A 21,960-nucleotide genomic window follows, 5' to 3' on the forward strand; every position below is an offset into this window, starting at 1 on the left:
TACAGAGTTCCTTAATTTTATTTGTCCTAGGGACTGCTCATTGGCTGTTGCTTGCTTATTAACATAAGAACAGCCTACTGGATCAGGCCAATGACCCATCTCGCCTAGCATCCTGTTCACACAGTGGCCGACCAGATGCCTATGGGAAACTTTCAAGCAGGACCCAATACAAGGGTGCTCTCTTCTCCTGTGGTTTCCAGCAACTGGCATTCAGAAGCATTACTGTTTCCGACCAGATAGGCAGAGCATAAACACTGTGGCTAGGAGCCAGTGATAGACCAAACCTTGTCCATTGTTTGCATTTGTACTATATACATTACAGTGGGACCTCGGGTTAAGTACTTAATTCGTTCCGGAGGTCCGTTCTTAACCTGAAACTGTTCTTAACCTGAAGCACCACTTTAGCTAATGGGGCCTCCCGCTGCCGCCGCGCTGCTGGAGCACGATTTCTGTTCTCAACCTGAAGCAAAGTTCTTAACCTGAAGCACTATTTCTGGGTTAGCAGAGTCTGTAACCTGAAGCGTATGTAACCCGAGGTACCACTGTATATTGCTCTTTGCTAAAAGGAGTTCAAGGCATTGTACATCATTCTCTCTCTCTCACACACACAGCCAACACTATCTTCACAACCACCCTGTGAGGTAGGTTAGTCTGAGAGAGAATGACTGGCCCAAATTTCATGGCTCAGTTTGAATTGGAACCTGGTTTCTGCTCCACTACCATTACAAGTCCAACGTTGTTCATACCAGTTCCTGATTTCCCAACCCTTGAGGGCGCTTCACCAGTTTTTCGTCTTCAACTCTGCTGGCAGGCTCTAAGGTATATGGATCGAGCCTCTTGATTCTCCACAGTGTACTGCTCACTTACAGCCCCATTTCTCCGAAGCAGGATTCCTGTGAAGGAGAGTCCCTGTGGTCTGTCTGCCCAGGGCGGGCTGCTTCACTGCACAGGAATTTGTTCCTGGACATAGAAATCAGTATGCTGAGTGTCTCCAAAGGTAGGTAATGAGCAGCGAATTCTCAGAAATGAGATGAGCAGGTTGACTGGTACCTAGGGACTGGAACTTCTTGGACTTCTCCACGCTGAGCAGAAACAAGATAAATTAAACAGATGAGCCAATAACATGATTTTGCTTAAGGCACGTAGGCGATGGTAACATTCAGCTTTCTTATCCTTACTACAGAACGGAGGTTACTTTGGCCTGGGATTTTGAATTGTAACAGTGAAGAGCAGCCACAGCAGCAGACTGAGGACAAAAAAATACCATCAATTACTTACAGGAGGGCAAATCTGCTTGTCTTGTGCATAGCACCTAAAAGCACCTTTACCAATGCAATGCCCTCCAAAAGTTTCGGACTACGACTCCACCCTCCCACACACACAAAAACTGGGGGAGTTTTAAGTCAAAACATCTGAAGGGTATCATGCTGGTGAAAGTTGCCTTAAAGACTAACAGATTTATTGCACCAAAGGTTTCTGTGGATTGACCCACTTCTTCATATGTGTACAAACGTTAACCATTTCTACATATGAGTTAGAAGGGTCCAGCGAATGAAAAAGCCCACACAGTGATACATCTGTTCCTCTTTAAGGTGCCACAAGCATATTTGTTATAACAATATAATTGACATAATGGGAAGAAGGCTTCCGCGCAGGGAGGCTAGGAGGAGACTGGGCGTCAAACAACTTTTATGTTGGAAAAGGTTGAAGAAACGCCCACTGTCGGATTCTGCCAGCGACTGAGCAGCCACGAAGTGAGGGGCTGTCCAGCCAGGAAAGGTTTAACCAGGCCACCCACCCAGGAGTGGCGGCAACTTACGCACGAGCAACCCCATAACCATTAGAATATATTATAGAATTTTTTAATTAAATTTTCTGTTTTACAATTTTGAATACTCATTTAAACATCCTTAAAATATCAATGACATCCCTTCTTCTCTTTCCATGGTTCATTTTGCATACCATAAATCCCTGCATATTTTACATAAACTAAACCATTCAGTATTCCATTATTATATCCATCAAAACTTACTTACACTGTTGAATTTATCTTAATGCTGCACATGTTTTCAAGTGTACACAATTCCTCCCCATATATTCAATAAACATTTTCCAATCTTCTTTAAACGTATGTTCTTCTTGTTCTCTTATTCTATATGTTAGGTCCACAAGCTGCACATATTCCATCAGCTTAAGTTGCCATTCTTCTTTAGTTGGGACCTCACTTGTTTTTCATTTTTGGGCTAACAAAAATGGGCCGCAGTAGTGGCATACATAAATAACCTTTTTTGATAACTGGGAATTTCCGTCTGAATTATCCCCAATGAAAAGGACTCTGGCGGTTTTTTTTTGGAAAAGTACTTTAAAACATTTATTTTCAATTCATTATGGATTATTTCCCAAAACTCTTTTACCCTTTTACAGGTCCACCACATATGAAAAAACGTTCCCTCAACCTCTTTGCATCTCCAGCACTTACCTGATTCAGATAAGAATCTGAATCTGAATCAGACCTGGTATGCAATTTTCCCATCCCGTATCCAAACTGTTGGGTCTTCTGGAGCTGCATGTGTTGTTGGAACACAAACCAAACATATCACAGAGGTTGATATCATTCATAAATCACACCCAGACTATTAACTGATGCTATGGACATATTTAATATGCTTTTCTAAACACATACCCAGGATCTGTTTGGGTCCCGGCTCCATTCAGATAATTATTTCAGACAGAACCCTACAGGGAAATTATTCTGTACTGAAGTCCCCATGTCCGGTTTTCAATCTCTCAGGGAGGTGTGTGTGTGTGTGTGTGCTTCTTTCAGTGGTCATGTCAGCTGTAATCTTCCATAACTCCTGTTAAGCAGAGAAGAGATATTGAAAATCGATGAACTGCCATGGGGAGTATGATAATCAAAACAGAGCATTTCAATTTTAAATTCTAAAGTAACAGTATTCCTTCTTTACACTTATAGCTTGGGACTGCATTACTGATGCAACAACTGTCTTAACAGAGAAGCTTCCATTAAATTAGGAGTTACCTTAAGGGCATTATGCATTTTGAGTTAAAGCAAGAAGAGCTTAATCTACCTAATGCTACAAGATGAAGTTTAGACGTTCAGTACAGCTATGGCTGTATTTGCCACCCATACACATTCTTTGCTCTTACAAAGAAGATATAACTCAGTAGATGCAAAATAAAAAAATAAATGTCTAATTTCTCATCTGGCTTAGCAGGCAGAATGAAGGACTGGGACTAGTCCAGCCATTCAGGCTCAGTCATAGTCTGTGCACCTAAGAAAAGCTGTGCAGCTGGATCAGACCAAAAGTCATTTTAGTTCTATGTCCTGTTATTATGCTGGCTATCCAGAAGCCTACAGGTAGCCCATGCATAGGTCAAGAGAGGAACAACACTCTCTTACTCATGATCCCCAGAAACTGGCGTTCAGAAGCATATTGCCTCTAACAAAGTAAATCACTCTGACATGGTAAATCATCTTTATCTGAGAGAAGACACAGGTGACATTTTAAAAGTGTCAGAGGTAGGATGACAGCAGTTCTCCTGCTCGGAAAACACATACTCTTCTCTCCAAGAGTGAGCTCTGGAAACAACAGCTCTTGCAGGTTTTTAGAGTGGTTCAGTCTGAACAGGGAAAAGATGACCTACTGGCTAGTGCTTGTGGCAACCTTAAAAGTACCACCACCTTGTCCCCAGTAAATTTTGCAACTCTTTTTTTTTTTTAGATGTTGCACACATCTTTTCCAGTAAGGTGATAGATTAATGCATATATGTACAATAAATGATTGTGCCCTTTGAAACCTGCAAATTTGGACTAACACAAGTGTGAAGAATCTAATGTGATTCTGCTTCTTTCTTACATATATTTCATAGAATCATAGAATCATAGAATCATAGAATCATAGAGTTGGAAGAGACCACAAGGGCCATCGAGTCCAACCCCCTGCCAAGCAGGAAACACCATCGGAGCACTCCTGACATATGGTTGTCAAGCCTCTGCTTAAAGACCTCCAAAGAAGGAGACTCCACCACACTCCTTGGCAGCAAATTCCACTGTCCAACAGCTCTTACTGTCAGGAAGTTCTTCCTAATGTTTAGGTGGAATCTTCTTTCTTGTAGTTTGGATCCATTGCTCCGTGTCCGCTTCTCTGGAGCAGCAGAAAACAACCTTTCTCCCTCCTCTATGTGACATCCTTTTATATATTTGAACATGGCTATCATATCACCCCTTAACCTCCTCTTCTCCAGGCTAAACATGCCCAGCTCCCTTAGCCGTTCCTCATAAGGCATCGTTTCCAGGCCTTTGACCATTTTGGTTGCCCTCCTCTGGACACGTTCCAGTTTGTCAATGTCCTTCTTGAACTGTGGTGCCCAGAACTGGACACAGTACTCCAGGTGAGGTCTGACCAGAGCAGAATACAGTGGCACTATTACTTCCCTTGATCTAGATGCTATACTCCTATTGATGCAGCCCAGAATTGCATTGGCTTTTTTAGCTGCCGCGTCACACTGTTGGCTCATGTCAAGTTTGTGGTCAACCAAGACTCCTAGATCCTTTTCACATGTAGTGCTCTCAAGCCAGGTGTCACCCATCTTGTATTTGTGCCTCTCATTTTTTTTGCCCAAGTGCAATACTTTACATTTCTCCCTGTTAAAATTCATCTTGTTTGTTTTGGCCCAGTTCTCTAATCTGTCAAGGTCGTTTTGAAGTGTGTTCCTGTCCTCTGGGGTGTTAGCCACCCCTCCCAGTTTGGTGTCATCTGCAAATTTGATCAGGATGCCCTTGAGTCCATCATCCAAGTCGTTGATAAAGATGTTGAATAAGACCGGGCCCAAGACAGAACCCTGTGGCACCCCACTAGTCACTCTTCTCCAGGATGAAGAGGAACCATTGATGAGCACCCTTTGGGTTCGGTCAGTCAGCCAGTTACAAATCCACTGAGTGGTAGCATAGTCAAGACCGCATTTTACCAGCTTCTTTACAAGAATATCATGGGGCACCTTGTCAAATGCCTTGCTGAAATCAAGGTAGGCTACATCCACTGCGTTCCCTTCATCTACCAGGCTTGTAATTCTGTCAAAAAACGAGATCAGGTTAGTCTGACATGACTTATTTTTCAGAAATCCATGCTGACTATTGGTGATCACAGCATTCCTTTCCAGGTGCTCACAGACTGTTTGCTTAATGATCTGCTCCAGAATCTTCCCTGGTATTGATGTCAGACTGACTGGGCGGTAATTATTTGGGTCCTCTCTTTTCCCCTTTTTGAAAATAGGGACAACATTTGCCCTCCTCCAGTCTGCCGGGACTTCGCCTGTTCTCCAGGAATTCTCAAAGATGACTGCCAGTGGTTCTGAAATCACATCTGCCAGTTCTTTTAATACTCTTGGATGCAGTTCATCTGGCCCTGGAGACTTGAATACATCTAGACTAGCCAAGTATTCTTGTACTATCTCCTTAGTTATTCTGGGCTGTGTTTCCTCTGCTGAATCATTTGCTCCAAATTCTTCAGGTCGGGCATTGTTTTCTTTATCGGAGAAGACTGAGGCAAAGAAGGCATTGAGGAGTTCAGCCCTTTCTGTGTCCCCTGTTTGCATTTCACCATCTTCTCCTCTGAGTGACCCCACTGTTTCTTTGTTCTTCCTTTTGCTACGAACATACCCATAAAAGCCTTTTTTGTTGCTTTTAACCTCTCTAGCAAGCCTGAGTTCATTCTGTGCTTTAGCTTTTCTGACTTTGTGTCTACACGTGCTGGCTATTTGTTTGAATTCCTCTTTGGTGGTTTCCCCCCTTTTCCATTTTTTGTACACATCCTTTTTTAATCTTAACTCAGTTAAAAGTTCTTTAGATAGCCACCCTGGCTTCTTTAGGCACCTTCCATGTTTCCGTCTCATTGGTATTGCCTGAAGTTGTGCTTTTACTATCTCCCTCTTAACAAACTCCCAGCCATCATGAACTCCCTTTCCTTTTAGTATTACTGTCCATGGGATCTCACCCAGCACTTCCCTAAGTTTTATGAAGTCGGCTTTCTTAAAGTCGAGAAATTGAGTCCTAGTATGCTTGGCTGCTCCTTTCCGCTGTATAGTAAACTTCAGAAGAGCATGATCACTCGCGCCTAATGATCCTTCCACTTCTACCCCACTAACCAGGTCATCAACATTGGTTAGGACCAGATCTAAAATGGCTGTTCCTCTTGTAGCTTCTCCCACTTTCTGGACAATGAAGTTGTCTGCAAGGCCAGTGAGGAATCTGTTTGACCTTATGCTCTTGGCTGAGTTTGACATCCAACAAATATCCGGGTAATTGAAGTCCCCCATTACTACTATCTCCCTTCCTTTTGCATGCTTGGCCATCTGTTCCAGGAAGGCATCATCTATGTCCTCCGTTTGGCTTGGGGATCTATAGTAAACTCCCACAATGAGGTCACTGTTATTCTTCTCTCCCTTAATTTTGACCCAAATGCTCTCACTTTGGCTTTGAGGTTCTAAATCTTGGATCTCTTCACAGGTATACACATCCCTGACATATAACGCCACTCCTCCTCCTTTCTTGTCTGGTCTGTTTCTCTGAAATAGATTATATCCCTCCATTATTACATTCCAATCGTGGGACTTATCCCACCAGGTTTCAGTGATGCCTATTATGTCATATTTAGTTTGCTGTACCAAGAGCTCAAGCTCATCTTGTTTATTTCCCATACTTTGCGCATTAGTGTACAGACATTGAAGTCCATTAATCATTCCCCCGTGTCTCTTATTTAAGGATTTTTTCCTCCCACCACTAGGTCTGCGTGCTGTTTGCGCCATTCGGTCTATGACATTTGGATGATCATCTTCATCAATTGATAGACTCCTACCTTCAGGAGCACTGTCTCCCTCCCCCACATTAGTCAGTTTAAAGCCCTCCTGATGAGGTTTCTGAGATTTTTTGCAAAAACATTCCTACCAACCGTTGTGAGGTGCAGCCCATCGCTTGCCAGAAGTCCATCTTCAAGAAACTGCATTCCGTGATCTAAGAATCCAAACCGTTCCTGTTTACACCATTTGCGAAGCCAGTTGTTCACTTCCACTATTTTTCCCTCTCTCCCTGGGCCACGTCGTTCAACTGGGAGGACAGATGAGATGACAATTTGTGCATTTAATTGCTTCAATTTCCTGCCCAGAGCCTCGTAATCTCTTTTGATCTTCTGGAGGCTATTGCTTGCAGTGTCATTGGTTCCCACATGAACCAAGAGGAAGGGGTATTTGTCAGTGGGTTTTATGATTCCTTGCAGTCGTTCAGTTACATCTTGGATCTTAGCCCCGGGGAGACAGCACACTTCCCGAGACATCTTGTCAGGCCCACAGATCACTGCTTCTGTTCCCCTCAGTAGGGAATCCCCTATCACCACTACACGCCTCCTCTTAGGTCTGGTCGGGGTTCTTCCGTGAGCTGTCCGTTCCAAGGTCGCCTGCACATTCCCTGAAGACTGCCTTTGCTGCTCGTCTTCATATACCTGATCGACTGTAATGAGGGAGAGATCCTCAAATGGAGTCTGCTCTTCGTCTTCCATGCTAGGGGAAAGGACCTCAAAGCGATTGCGTATTTCTAAACAATCAGAGCGAACCCTGGGCCTCCTACTTCTTTGAGTCACATTTCTCCATATATCTGGCTCCTGTGTTGGTGAACTAGCCTCCTTCTCAGGGGAGTCCCCTGTCTCCTCCTTGGTGGAGACGGTGTGCTCTGTTGCTTCCAAGAAGAGCTCCAGCTCTCTAATTCTTTGGAGCGTAGCTACACGTTCCTCCAGTTGCTGGACTTTGTCTTTTAAGAGGGCAATCAACATGCAATTGCTGCAGGTAAAGCTGCCTGCAACCTTTGGCAAGATGGCAAACATTGCGCAGGAACCACAGGCGACTGCAGCTGTTCCCTCACCCTCCATCTTGAGAAGGTGTCGTTGGGGGTGACTACAGCGGTCCTCCATCATAAAAAGCGTGAAGACAGGACAAATAAATCCCCCCAAATAAACCTATATCTCCCCCAACAAACGTTTGAGACTAGCTCCCCTAAATCTAAAAGATGGATCAAACTGCGCGCGCCGCTAGGCGCGCGCCGCTGCCCTACAAGCTCTGACAAGCTCCTCCCACAGCTAATCCCCTACCTCAACAGAAGCCCTGCCCCCTCTGACCTTTGCACAGAGAAAGCAGCTAATCAGCCACAAGAAACTCACACAAGAAAACCCTTTTTGTTCCTTCTTCAGCCGCTGCCCTACAAGCTCTGACAAGCTCCTCCCACAGCTAATCCCCTACCTCAACAGAAGCCCTGCCCCCTCTGACCTTTGCACAGAGAAAGCAGCTAATCAGCCATTTTTATGCATCCATTCAATTATGTTCCCAAGGCAGTTTACAAGCAACAATAAAACAACTGAATTCATATCTTAAAACCCCATGCCTGTTTTCACCACTCATCATCCATTCCTCAGCTGTTTGCAAAGAAATCTAGCAGCCTTGGAAAATAAAGTGATGTGTACAACTTACTGCTGGTTACTCTTCTATGTTCGGTCAGAGAACCGCAAGATAATGTCAATTCTTTTTGACTTTGTCTCATAAATACAATTAAACTGAAAACTGCTCAAAGTTTTAGATCGTTTGTCAGACAAACAGTACCCACCAATTGTTCAACCCGCTCATAAATAATATGTTGAGGAAAGGAGAGTTGGACAGGCTGAACAGTATATCTCATTTTGCCATCTCTGATATTTTCTAGATCATTCAAGGTGCTTCGAAAGTAATTGTATGCTTCACATACAACATCCATGTGTCTTAAGGTGAAGTTGAGCCTGCGAAAAGATACATTCATTAAAGACTGAACTTTTAAAAACTGCACGGATTTTAACTAACTTTTGCATCATGCTTCCTGAGATCAAGGTGCAGGCTTTCATCTGCATTTGGATATAAACAGATGCCACTTTGAATCAAGATGGTGGGCTGAACCTTTCAAGATTGCATTGATGTTTTGGTTTCTCAAAATCCCCAAACAGTACTAGGTGCAAGGCTGGTAGTACAATATAAATGCCAAGTGTTATTAGCTTCAGCTCTCCAAGGTCCCTGCTTTAATCAGATATGCCTCCCCAGTGTAGCTATTGTAGTTCAAGTTTAGGCAATCCTGACCAGCACTGCCACTCCAGCAGAGTTGTCTCTCATCCCATTCTTCCCACTCCCAGAGATCTTTCAATTGAAGATACAGACAATGATACCCAACAAAGCTATAGGTTCCCTTAGGCTGTAACTGAAAGTGGATTCACTTAGGATCAGCTTAGGGCTGTTCATCCACCAATCACTAACCAACAGCATGAGTGTCTGCTTTGGCAGGTCAAGAATAGACTCCCCAAAGGTAAGCACAAAAGCGACGCCTGTCTGTCTAGGAAGGTTCTCAGTATCTAGCAAGTGGTTTTCAACAGATCTTCAGTATTCTGCAGCCTTGTAGATGTGCTGTAATTTCCGCCACAGAGGATCTAGCTGAAGGAGATCCAAATACCTGACAGCCACTTAAATGCTTATTTGCTGACCATGACTGTTTGCTGCATCCTCTTAAGAACAGTTTCCCCTTACGAATGCAGTCATCTATATAACTATTTAAAAATATCTAAATAACTTCATGCTGGAAACCTTTTTGAGAAACAATAAGACTGCCCACTTCCAAGCTGAAAAACGTTTCTAGCATTAGCAACAACATATTGTGGTATATTTTCCAATTAAGAGTTAAAAGCATGTCACCTCTTTTCTATTGACAAGTAGATGGTGGAGGAGTTTTTCAAGTTCCCAGTGATTCGATACAGCGTTTTGAAAAAGGCATCTGTTAGATCATCGTCATAAAATACTGCAATAAAAAAGGGTTAGGATCATCTGGATTTTGACTTCACTTACGAGACATTCACTTCTATCTTAAAAGTTGATTTTTAAAAATATTTTGTTATCCATCCCAAGCCTTCAGAAAAGAATGGCTATAGTCTTAATTACTAGGGGTAGAAGTGTTTTGTTTTGTTAACATCCATTAGGAAGGGAAATAGCCAGGACATGGAATCTTGCAAATGTGAGTGCAGTTGGGGATGAAATAGCTAAATCTTTGACTTCTGGTCCTCTAAAATTGGCATATGAGACTACTGTATCTGGCATAGCTTCCATCTGCAAATATTATCATATTCTGAAGTATTCTGTCATTCACTGGGGTCCTATAGGAACATAAGAAGTTAGGAACATAGGAAGCTGACATATGGAATCAGACCATTGGTCCATGTGGCTCAGTAGTGTCTACATGGACTGAAAGCAGGTTTCTGGGGTTTTAGATAAGAGGATGTTCTCAGCCTTATCTGGAGAGGGTGGATTGAACCTGGGATGTAAAGCAGATGCAAAGCAGATGCTCTACCACTAAACCACAGCCCTTCCCCTTTCTATTATGCATGACCCGCCCCCCCATTTAATACAAGGAAAGGCAGCTCCTACTTATTAGTTCCTCCACAGCTCCTACTTATTTCAAGGGGGCACGTTCAGGGAAAGCCAGTGGTGCCTCATGCTGATTAAAAGCAATTTCCATTACAGAAAAATACAAATCCTCTGAACTGTGATGTAATTTTTCTAGGCTTTGTGTCAGGTTTACCATGTTAAATTCAGGGTAATGTTCCTTCCCGCCCCCACTTCAATTGCCACATCAAGAAATGTTTCTCCAGATGCAGCTGATGTGCATATTTTACAATGGGCTAGATGAGCCGAGTCAGTTTCCTCATTCAGTGTCTATGCCATGATGTGTCTTACTGGACTCTTGAAACAATGATCAGAAAAGATTTGCTGAAAGCACGCAATACACACAAAACAGGGGCTTTAACGACCACTATGAATCCTTGACTCTCCAGTTCTGTTTGCTTACCATCAGCAGCTAGGATCACAGTGGTGAAATCGTGAAGCTCTGCAATCTCTTCTTCAGACCAGCTGTAGGAATGATCAGGATCTACAGCAAAATATGCAAATTGATTTGATTATAAAGGAGACTATAATTTTTTAGACACTGTACAGAAAGTTCAAAGAAGGAAGCAGGTCTTCCCAAAGGAACCCACAGTGGCAAACAACAAGCAATAAAACAATAAAAGCATGTTGAAAATAATTCCGATAAAGTTGCAGACTAGGAGAGATATGCTGGAAGGGGACGGTCTTCAGTAGGTACTGAAAAGACAACAGAAATTGTGCATGCCTAGTATTTAAAGGGAGGAAATTCTGAAGGGGAGATAACACAACACTAAAGGCTCGATTTCTATATTGTGTGGAACGGACATCCTGATAAGATGGTACTTGCAGACGACCTCAGCTGCAGAACACAATGATCAACTAGGGGTGAGACAATTTTCAGGTATTCTTGTTCCAAGTTTTATAGAGCTTTACATAACAAACCCAGCAACCCAAGTGCTGTGTATATATCCTTTTTGCCACTGATCTAAAAATTGCTTGGAGAACTGGATCAGGCTCCCAAACTGTGGGTAAGAAACCCCTGATAATGCAAGCAATCCTCAGACTTGACAAAAAGGATACCCATGGTTCCATGTAACATGTAAAACAAGAATGGCTCTGTGGGTGGTCTCTTTTAAAGTGTGACCACTTGACCCCCTGAAGTCTGGCTCTCCGCTTCGAACTTCTTATTGTTAGAGAAAGAATTTGGATTACCGTATTTTTTGCACCATAACACTCATTTTTTTCCTCCTAGAAAGTAAGGGGAAATGTCTGTGCGTGTTATGGAGGAAATGCCTACGGGTGGTATGCCTACGGATTTTCCTCCTCTAAAAACTACGTGCGTGTTATGGTCAGGTGCGTGTTATAGAGCGAAAAATACGGTACTCAGTGGCGTGGGAAATTTGCACATACTCAGAAACAAACTCATTTACTCATCTATTTCAAAGCTAGGCCATGGGTTTAAATTATTTGGCTGTAAGTGAAAACAGTAACTCAACAGATTAGAGAGAGAACAGCAAATCAAGCTTTTAAGAAGTTGATGCATCTACTTACCAATACAGAACTCATCTTTAAGCCAGTCCAGCACTCTGACCTTAATCTTAGTTCCTGGAAGTCAGTAAAATGATAAGAAAATAAGTGGGTGGCAAATGCTCTTTAGAAGACAGGTTAAAGCCATTAAAGTGTCATAATAAGAGGAAGACTGTAAATTGCTATAATTGATAATAGTGAACAAGCAGAGGCTTATGCCCCCACCTCACTTTACCCACCTTCCCCCAAATTAGTCTTGCTAATGATTCCTTGTTCCTTCCCATGATGAATTTATAAAATGTAATTCAGAGCAATCTTAACCTCTGCATTTGCTGGCTAGAGAGAGTTAGGACTATGCAAAGGATTGTTCTGCTGATGGGGGTATATCCACTGTGGAGGCCCTCAGAAAGCTCTGCAGGCATAGATTCACTAGCGGTTACAGGGAGGAAGGCACGCGCGCGCGCGCGCGCACACACACACACACACACACACACACACACACAGCCTAGATTCAGCCCCTTCATTCATCAGTGAGACCCAAGGATGGGAACCCATATCCACGCAAGGCTAGAGCTGGTGTAGCTCCTCCTCCTTCTCACTGGGACCAATCGGGGGTGGGGGGTTGAAAATAAAAGATCTGCATGGAGCAGAAAACAAGGTAAGTCCACACCTCCCACCAAGGCTGGGCCTGAAAAGTGGTGGATTGTCCTCACTGCCCCCAAACCCATTGAAACTGTGCTCTTAGCCACCTTTCTAGAAGCAACACCCTAAGGCAATGTACAACACAGAAATTATTACAATGTACAAAGAAGCCAAAAGCACTGTATTGAATAATTCTAATAACAATTAAAATATTATTCCTTAAATTTGGAGGGATCTTTTATAAGCAGACTTGAAATTGGTCTATTTTTTTACTCCACTATGCTCAATGGAACTTACTCTTTAGATAAGTGTGTTTAGGATTGCAGGCATAGGTTTGTAGGGCAGAAGTGGCTGAAGGGAATGTTTAGAACAGAAGTCACTTTTTGACATGTAAATATTTCATGTGGCCGTCTGGACAGTATTTTGGATTTGAATGATATTTTATCCAACTAGAAAAAACCCCCAAATCCATTAAACAATAATAATATACAAGCATCTTTTTTACCTGCTGGCTCAGTAAGGTGCTTGTTTAATGTAATATTTCGTTCACACATTTCCAGGAGATCTTCACCAATATCTTTAAAATATTTGAGAAGCAAATGTTAGTAATACTTTGAGAAGAAATGAAAAAAACAAACAAGAGAGGGGGAAAACAAGCATAGAAAAAACAGGGCAGGTACGTATCTTCTCTGCTTTCAACAACTCAGCTTGACTTACTGCTCTTTCAAGCTTTCTGATAAAAATAAAAGCAACATCACGAACATCAAAGATAACTGTCCTAAATAGATACCTGTGCAATAAATGGCCTTGGCTGCCTTTGCCATGATGATACTGACAATTCCGGTGCCGCCCCCAAGCTCCAGCACTGTGCAGTCCTTAAAGAAATCTTGCTTGGAGAGGATGTAGTCTGCAAGTAAGAAGGCTCCTCGCCAGACCTTCAAGACAGGAGGCAAAAAGGTAGCACAGTCTGGTACATGAGGGTCAAGGGAGAAGAGAAGGGCTGGCAATGTAGCTACCCACCTGTTTGCCAACATCCTCTAAAGGGGTTGCCATGGCGTGCTCTGAAAAAGGAAGAACATGAAAAGGGGCCCATTTTTTCATGTTACACGTACAGGAAATTTAGGGAGGATAAGGCAATCAATGGCTGCTATATTCTAATATATTCTATATTCAACAATGACTATATTCTACCTCAACTGTCAGAGGAAACATGCCCCTGGATGCTAGTTTTTGGGATACTGCAAGTGAGGAGAGTGCTTTTGTCCTTGGGTTCTGCATATGGGTTTCCCACAGGCTTCTGGCTGGCCACTGAGAATAGGATGCTGGACTAGACAGCCCAATGGGCTGATTCAGCAGACTCTTCTATGTTGTTACATTTGCCCTTAAACTTTCCCATTAAAAACACAAAGCAGAAAAGAACAAGATATAGTCTGTTGCCTTAGGGCACATTTGTGAAGGGACACTTATGAAATGTATATCCCGCTTTTCCTCCAAGGAGCTCCAGGCAGCGCACATGCCCCTCCTCTATCCTCACAACAACCCTGTGAGGTAGATTAGGCTGAAAGAAAATGGTTGGCCCAACGTTGCCAAGTCAGCTTTATCAGCAAGTCTGGGTTTGTGCCTGATCTCTCCCCAGTCCTAGCCCAACAGTCTAATTAACTCACCAAACATAGCTGGCATGGGGAAATTCCTGAGACTGCTTGGCTTGCCATTAGTGAATATCATTTCCTATCAATTTCAATCCAAAAGGTGTACCAGTAAAAGGTTTTATGTGCAGGTGTAGAGGGAGGAATAAAGCATACAAATTGGCTCTCTATGCTCACATCTCAATGAGTACTTCTGGATCATGTTATGAAATGCAAATTATTTTATGCCACATCCATATACTACATTACTGACCTATTTTAATAATATCATAGCAATTGTTTTCTTGCTCTTGTTCTTCCAAGACTTCTCCACCTTTCATCAAAATGATGGGGCACACTTTGTCCCTTGAAAGATCTTCAGCTTCTGCATCAAGTAACGGAGGCTTCCGGACAACCTCCAAATCCCCATCTTTGTCTAACAAAGCTTGAATTCCTTTCAAAGAGTTCTCTTCCTTGTTAGTGCTTTTCAGAGTAACGTGGTCATCAGCAGGATCCTCCACATCTAATCCCTCTCCACGTTTGTCCTGGTGTTTAAAGTTTTCTTTTTCAAAGCCACTCACTTCCCTCTCAGTCTTCTGATTGCTTTTGTCCAAAAGGAATTTGAACTGTGAGAGAAACACTAAGAGGCAACAATCTGAAGTCAAACACTGTGATCAAAGCCCAGTCAATCTTCAAAACCATAACAAAGAATGCAGGAATATCACCATAGCTTTCCTTACTCTCTAAATAGATTTCCCCGACATCTGCCCATTCGTATGTCACGCATATGATCTCCTGTTTTGCTGAGTCCTTCCTGGTGTGTCTGATATTTGTATTATGACTGTTGGTTTGGCCTCTTTCCTCCATTGCTATACCACCTGTTTTTACTGAACCTGTTGAGAGCGTTTGCAGATGATCTAGTTTTAACTTTACAAGAGCCAGACACTAGTACAAAAAGAGTTTTGGAGCTAATACAACTATTTGGTCAAGTAGCAGGTTTTAAGCTGAATAAACAAAAAACGAAGGTATTGGAAAAAAATCTAACAGCAGTGGAAAGAGAGAAGTTTCACAGGGAAACTGGTTTAATGGTAGCAAAGAAAGTGAAATACTTGGGGATTAATTTAACATCTAAAAATGTAAACCTATTTAAAGATAATTATGAGAAATGTTGGACAGAAATTAAGAAAGACTTAGAAATATGGTCAAACTTGAGACTTTCCTTGTTAGGTCGAATTGCTGTTATTAAGATGAATGTTTTGCCGAGAATGTTATTTTTGTTCCAAACATTGCAGATTGTGGACAAAGTGGATTGTTTCAAGAGGTGGCAGAAAGATATATCTAGATTTGTCTGGCAGGGCAAAAAGCCCAGAATAAAATTTAAGATATTAACTGATGCAAAAGAAAGACGGGGTTTGCCCTGCCAGACTTAAAACTGTATTATGAATCAGCGGCTTTTTGCTGGCTGAAAGACTGGCTACTTCTTGAGAACACAGACATTTTGGACTTGGAAGGGTTTAATAACAGGTTTGGTTGGCATGCATATATATGGTATGACAAGGTAAAGACTCATAAAGGTTTTAAGAACCATATTGTTAGGAAAGCACTATATAATGTCTGGATTCGGTATAAAGACTTGTTGGAAAATAAAACCCCCAGGTGGCTGTCACCAATGGAAGCTAAGGAAGTGAAAAAACTCAATATGGAACCGAAATGGCCAAAATATTGGGAAATTATAGAACAAGAGGGGGGGAAAGTGAAATTACAGAGTTATGAGAAATTGAAGTCTAAAGTAAGAGATTGGCTTCACTATTATCAGATAAATGAAGTATTCAAACAGGACAGGAAAATTGGCTTCCAGGTGGAAAGATCAAAATTAGAAACAGAATTGTTAGAACCCAATACTAAGAACTTGTCAAGAATGTACAACTTGCTGTTGAAATGGAATACACAGGATGAAACGGTTAAATCAGCAATGATTAAATGGGCACAAGACATTGGTCATGACATTATGTTTGCTGACTGGCAACAGTTATGGACCACCGGTATAAAGATTATGGCATGTAATGCCCTAAGAGAGAATATTATGAAAATGATTTATAGGTGGTACATGACTCCAGTCAAGCTTGCAAAAATCTATCATTTGCCCAATAATAAATGCTGGAAATGTAATGAAACTGAAGGTACTTTCTACCACCTTTGGTGGACGTGCCCAAGGATTAAGGCCTTCTGGGAAATGATCTATAACGAAATTAAGAAGGTTCTTAAGTGCACCTTTCACAAGAAACCAGAGGCTTTTCTCCTGGGCATGGTAGGCCAATTGGTGTTAAAGAAAGATAGGACGTTCTTTATGTACGCTACAACAGCAGCAAGAGTTCTTTTAGCAAAGTATTGGAAGACACAAGAACTACCCACGCTGGAAGAGTGGCAGACGAAGGTGATTGACTATATGGGACTGGCTGAGATGACGGGCAGAATCCGTGACCAAGGAAAAGAGACGGTGGAAGAAGATTGGAAGAAATTTAAATTTTATCTCAAGAACTGTTGTAAAATTATTGAGTGTTAAAATGTCATGGGTAAGGCAAAGCAGATTTGCAGCGATAAATGATTGGGTAAGAGAAAAAGGTTAAAGAAAGTGAATTATAAGTAATTGAGGGGTTGCTGAAAAATTTTAAAATGGGGATGCAGAAAAGGGAGGCATGGGGAAGTCGCTGAAATTGGGTTTAAGAAAAAAAGGTTATGAAATTATACATGTTTATATGTTTGTTTGTCTTTGTATTGTAAGTTGTAATGTGTTATAATTTATGTTTTTACTGAACCTGATAAACTTTCCTGAAGTACCCTAACCTCACATTGCCTGCACTTACACTGTCAAGTGCCTGCTGTACTTAGTAATGTCTTAGTTCCCCAGCTTGTCTTCTCCAAAAACCTGCTCAGCCAGGATTTATGGGATGGAGGAAGAGTGGTGGGCATTTGCCTCCAAGCAGCAAGTCCCCAATGAGGCAGCCAGAAAGTCCTATTGCCACATTTAATGCTTCTTCCACACCATTTACTAGCATCTGCATGTGCCAGAGTTGGCCCTGGAGCCCTCAGTTGTCAATCCCGATATGAGCCCAATGGGAAACGATTGTGGCATCTCCACTACATAGCACTTGGCACACACAGGTTCAGCCTTGATTAGGGTCAAATAACTTGCTCTGGAAACCTCCCCTGCCCCTTTCCTTTCCACTAGCCAGGAAGTAGGTACTGCTACATCTGGCAAGCTCCACTCCCTATCCATGGCACTGTCTACTGAAAAGGATAGATATTCCTGCTAAACACAGGATATGCTTAGTTGCAATGTTAACAACCAAAGAGCCTCAATGTAAATGGAGAGATTCCACCAAAGAGGATGGTGGCGAGACCAGTTGCGTCAAGGAGGTGGTAAGCTGTTTGCTACTGATCAGCTAAGACTTTTAATGTAGTAACTTCTTTAAAACACACACAGAGCTGTTGAAGAAAGCTCTCAGTGGGGATTATGATAATTGTGTGCAAGTAACAGTAACAACCACCAGAGGCACATTACCTGGCTGTCCGACAGCATTCAGCCTGACCATTAAATGCCTTTTGCTTGGGGTGTGTAGGTGGACATCAGATAGGACAGTGTCACTTCGGAAGATGATGTCATCCATCACCTCTCTCTCCCCTGCACCTTGTATGGTGCACTGCTGAAGGGACATCTATAATTATAAGACATAAAGCTCTATTAGTATGTTAATTATAAATAGTTACAGAATTGTATACAAAACCTAGCACCTCCTGCCAGCTTGGTATTACTATTCACTATATTTCGGCACACCTCCTCAGGCACTGCTCCCCACCCCACCCTTTCTTTAAGCTTCTTCTTCTTCTTCTTCTTCTTCTTCTTCTTCTTCTTCTTCTTCTTCTGACACATTAGCCATTTGTTACACATAGGTCCCCAGGTGACTTACAGCATATCTAAGAACATAATTTAATAAAAATATATAATACAATTGACGCATTCACACAAACACATGATTCTCAACAAGTAAACAAACTACTACCATCCCACCAACAACAGCCATAGAAAGCTTGGGTATCACACTTAGAGCAAAATACAATCCTAACCTCCTTTGCCTCCTCCACATATGAATGCCAACTATTGAAACTGGATGAATCTCTCAATGGCAGAAATATGCAGCAATAGAGAACATTCCTCCTGCTCAACATTGGTAGGAAAAGGGGCACTTTCCAAAAAGAAGTGGCCAGCCTATGCCTCTCTTACAGGATGTGATCTGCACCCAGATTCTCAGCTCAATGCTTATTCTGCCTCCAAGCATCTCTGCCTCTTAGATTTGATTCCCCCACAGCCTCTTGCCCCCCTGTCCCATTCCATTCCAACATATAGATCTTCTGCAATGCTCCCACAGCTCTGCCAAACTAGCCTTTCAATTCCCCCTCAACACCACCACTGCTGATATTCTGCAACTCATTCTTCTCCCTCAGCAATTGGAATGTTTATGGAAATTTCATCACACCACAGCAGTTCAACCAGTGTGGAAAGGAAGGCTAGAAAAAGCCAGCCTTCTTCACACAGCACATAGTTAAACTATGGAACTCGCTCCCACAGAAGATAGCAATGGCTACCAATTTGAATGGCTTTGAAAGAGAACTGGACAAATTCCTGGAGGAGGGGGATGAGGCCATCAGGGGCTACTAGCCATGATGGCTATAATGATTCTGAATGTTAATCATTGGAAACTACAGGAGTAGGGTGTGCTGTTGTGCTCAGGTCCTGCTTGGTGGTTTCCCACAGGCATCTGGGTGACCACTGTGAGTGGACTCAATGGGCCACTGGCCTGATTCAGCAGGCTCTTATTACATTCTTAATGTTCAATATTCATTTCTGATGCAGTGGATAGCTCAGTCGGTAGAGCATGGGACTCTAAATCTGAGGGTCATGGATTAAAGCCCCACATTGGGCAAAAGATTCTAGATGTTCCTCGTGGTCCCTTCCAACAGTACAATTCTATGCTTCTATGAAATAGTACGTACATTTAATCTGCATCAATATGTAGTGGATTGTGGGGAGATGATCACGTCTGACTAAGGTTAACATTGCTCTATCCTGGCCCAGTTCCTTTATCTTCAACTTCTGCCTGATATGCAGAAGCAGGTGAAGCTGTTAGCAACAAGGTTGTCAGTGGTCTGAAATGCCCCAGTAATTAAATTTCTGTGTTAAGCCATTGATTTAAAAAAAAAAGTCTGGCAACCTTCTACTTCCAAAATTATTGAGATGAAGTGCTGAATATTATTTTACTTTTCAGTAAGAATGTATGCCATTCTTTCGTACATTCTAAGTCACATTTTTAAGTGAAGTTCAGGAACTGTTGCTGAAAACACGATACTCCCCCCCCCCAATATATATAAGGTATCTGAAATTCTAAAAACTGGTAGCCTCCCTTTTCACCCTAGAATGACAACAACAAAACCTCACCCAGGATTGCACCAAGTTTAATGAAAGGAGCACACTACCTATCTTTGGGTCCCCCCCTATTTATGACTAATTCATATACTGTATTTCACTGGATTTGTTATTTTTAAAAATCTTTTATTTAAATTAAGAGTAAAAACAAGAATTTACAGCATATGAATTAGTCATAAATAGAAAAAAATCAAAACCCACATTATACAAAGGTTGAGATTAATATTCCACATTCCTATAAACTAGGCTTATTTTTAAGGGCTATATACATTGGTGGTAGGGGACTTCTCGAGGGCATCAGGCTGGCTAGCCTGGCATCATGCATAACAAAGTGAATTTAAATGGTTAGGCTATATATTAAATGGCTAGGCTATATATTCTTGGACAATGTGCAACCCAGTATATAAGAACTAACAAAACAGATTAACAGTGTACTCTTAATCATGTCAACCCAGAAGTAAGTCCTATTGAATTTAATGCGTTTTACGTTCAGGTATGTAGAGTTAGGCTTGCAGCCTAATCCTTTAAAGCAAGCTGTTTCAGCTTCTGCCTTCGTCAGCCGGAAGCCAACACGTTTTTCTATAAAGATTTAATCTCTGTTAGTAACTGTTAATATGATTTTGGTGATCAATTTGTTTGAAGTGCAGCATGAAGTTTTTAAAAATAGTCTCTTTTACTCCCTCTTTCACACAGCCAAAATGACTTTTATTTGTTTTGGTCCATAATAATGTTACGCCCAGAATCCCTCCGCCTCCCCATTGTAATGCTCCTTCCCTTTTAAGTTTAAAACACCTATGCACAGAAGGCAAGCGGGAAGCATTCCACTCTGCACATGCACAGAAGCACTCCCATTTCTACTTCTCCGCATGCTGCCAGTTGTTAAAACAAGCTAAGGCTCCAAGTAGGCAACAAACGGCAGCCGTTTCAAGGGGTTGGGAGACTGTTATGGGGTGGAACAGGCAACAGAGGGCTGCGCCTTACGGAGCGATGGCTCTCTCCTGCCCAAGGTGGGTGTAATGGCGACTCTCACCTCCCCTCTCGCGGCAGCTTCGTTGACGCCGCTGCTGCCATTTTGCATTTTGCCCTCAGCCGCTTCCGCCCTTCTCCCCGACTTCCGGCGCGCTGTTTCCCGTAGAAGCGGCTCGCCCACTTAGCTTAACTGATGCGTTGTCAGCCCAACGGACTCCTGCTTCCCTCTGTTGCCGCGGCAACGAGCCCCTGTTTGACTTACCGCTGTCACCCCTCCCGCGCTCCAGAGTTACTATGGCAACGGTCTCCGGCTGCAAGGACCAAACTCATTTCAGACTGGGCCGGGGCAGAGAGGATGGAGAAAATATTCCAGATGTTAGCCCTGCTGAGCCAATGTGGCAGATCTCTGCCCTTTTTATTCACCCCCCTGCCCCTCCACACCACCTTTTTCCCAGTTCAAAAACCACAAAAAAATGTTCCTTATTAAAACATGGAGTCACTTTCTGAGAATGTATTTGTTTAGCTTATCTGTATCCTGTCTTTAAGGATACAACTCCTTCCAAGGCAGCTTTCCAAGTAAAATCAACAAAGTTGCAATGAGACAATAATATCAAACTCATCATTGTACTTCTGACTGTACTGTGCAAGTAAAAAGATCTGGAAGAGAAATTGGTGCTCCTAGAATATAAATTTTCATTAAAAAAAGATTCTAGGTGTTATGTACTGAGTTGAATAGGATCCAAACTGCAGCAGTCTGATTGGTCCTAGAACAATAGGATCCAAAAGGCAGCAGTCTGATTGGTCCTAGAACAATAGGATTCAGAATGCAGCAGTCTGATTGGTCCTAGAACAATGCAGCAGTATGATTGGTTGGCAGGAACTACCCAATCATGCTCCAGATAGAAGTGAATCCACAACCTGATTGGCTTACAGTAGAATTCCGGAATTAGCCAATCATGTGCAGCCCATTGTGTAAATAATGTATATAAAGCAGATACTTTGAGGGGACTTTCATTCATTCCTCCTCACCACTATGAGCTGAATAAAGAGCATGAAATCACTTTGCGACTCTGAGTATATTTCACTGGCGACGAAGGTGGGATTCCGCTGAGCTGACTGCCACACACAGCACCGCAGCACCGCCACCTGCCGCACCGCTGCCTCGCACCGTGTATCCAGGCTTCAGCTCCGGGACACAAGGAACTCAGAATGGCAACCGAC

The 21,960-nt window shown here is 42.5% G+C and overlaps 1 protein-coding gene across 4 annotated transcripts; it reads right to left on the bottom strand.

Annotated features, from left to right (window-relative positions):
* Positions 1-551: 551 nt before the first annotated feature.
* Positions 552-20,905, bottom strand: METTL22 (methyltransferase 22, Kin17 lysine). Of its 4 annotated transcripts, XR_008327499.1 has the most exons (12): positions 20,801-20,905; positions 17,851-18,004; positions 14,563-14,928; positions 13,684-13,724; positions 13,454-13,598; positions 13,169-13,240; positions 12,046-12,099; positions 10,919-10,999; positions 9,772-9,874; positions 8,666-8,834; positions 2,684-2,855; positions 552-1,082 (listed from the first exon to the last, which is right to left on the bottom strand). XR_008327499.1 is itself a non-coding variant. In XM_053364966.1 (11 exons), exons 1-11 carry the CDS (start codon positions 20,846-20,848, stop codon positions 2,748-2,750), a joined length of 1,341 nt encoding a protein of 446 aa, XP_053220941.1. In that variant the 5' UTR covers positions 20,849-20,905; the 3' UTR covers positions 2,642-2,747. The 4 variants fall into 4 exon arrangements, 3 of the variants coding, with proteins under 3 accessions (XP_053220941.1, XP_053220943.1, XP_053220944.1); XM_053364966.1 differs by lacking the exon at positions 552-1,082 and having other exon boundaries at positions 2,642-2,855; XM_053364968.1 differs by lacking the exon at positions 552-1,082 and having other exon boundaries at positions 2,642-2,855; positions 20,752-20,846.
* Positions 20,906-21,960: the final 1,055 nt, after the last annotated feature.

The sequence above is a fragment of the Podarcis raffonei genome, chromosome 14 (genome assembly GCF_027172205.1).
Source record: "Podarcis raffonei isolate rPodRaf1 chromosome 14, rPodRaf1.pri, whole genome shotgun sequence".
NCBI classification, from domain to species: Eukaryota; Metazoa; Chordata; class Lepidosauria; order Squamata; family Lacertidae; genus Podarcis; species Podarcis raffonei.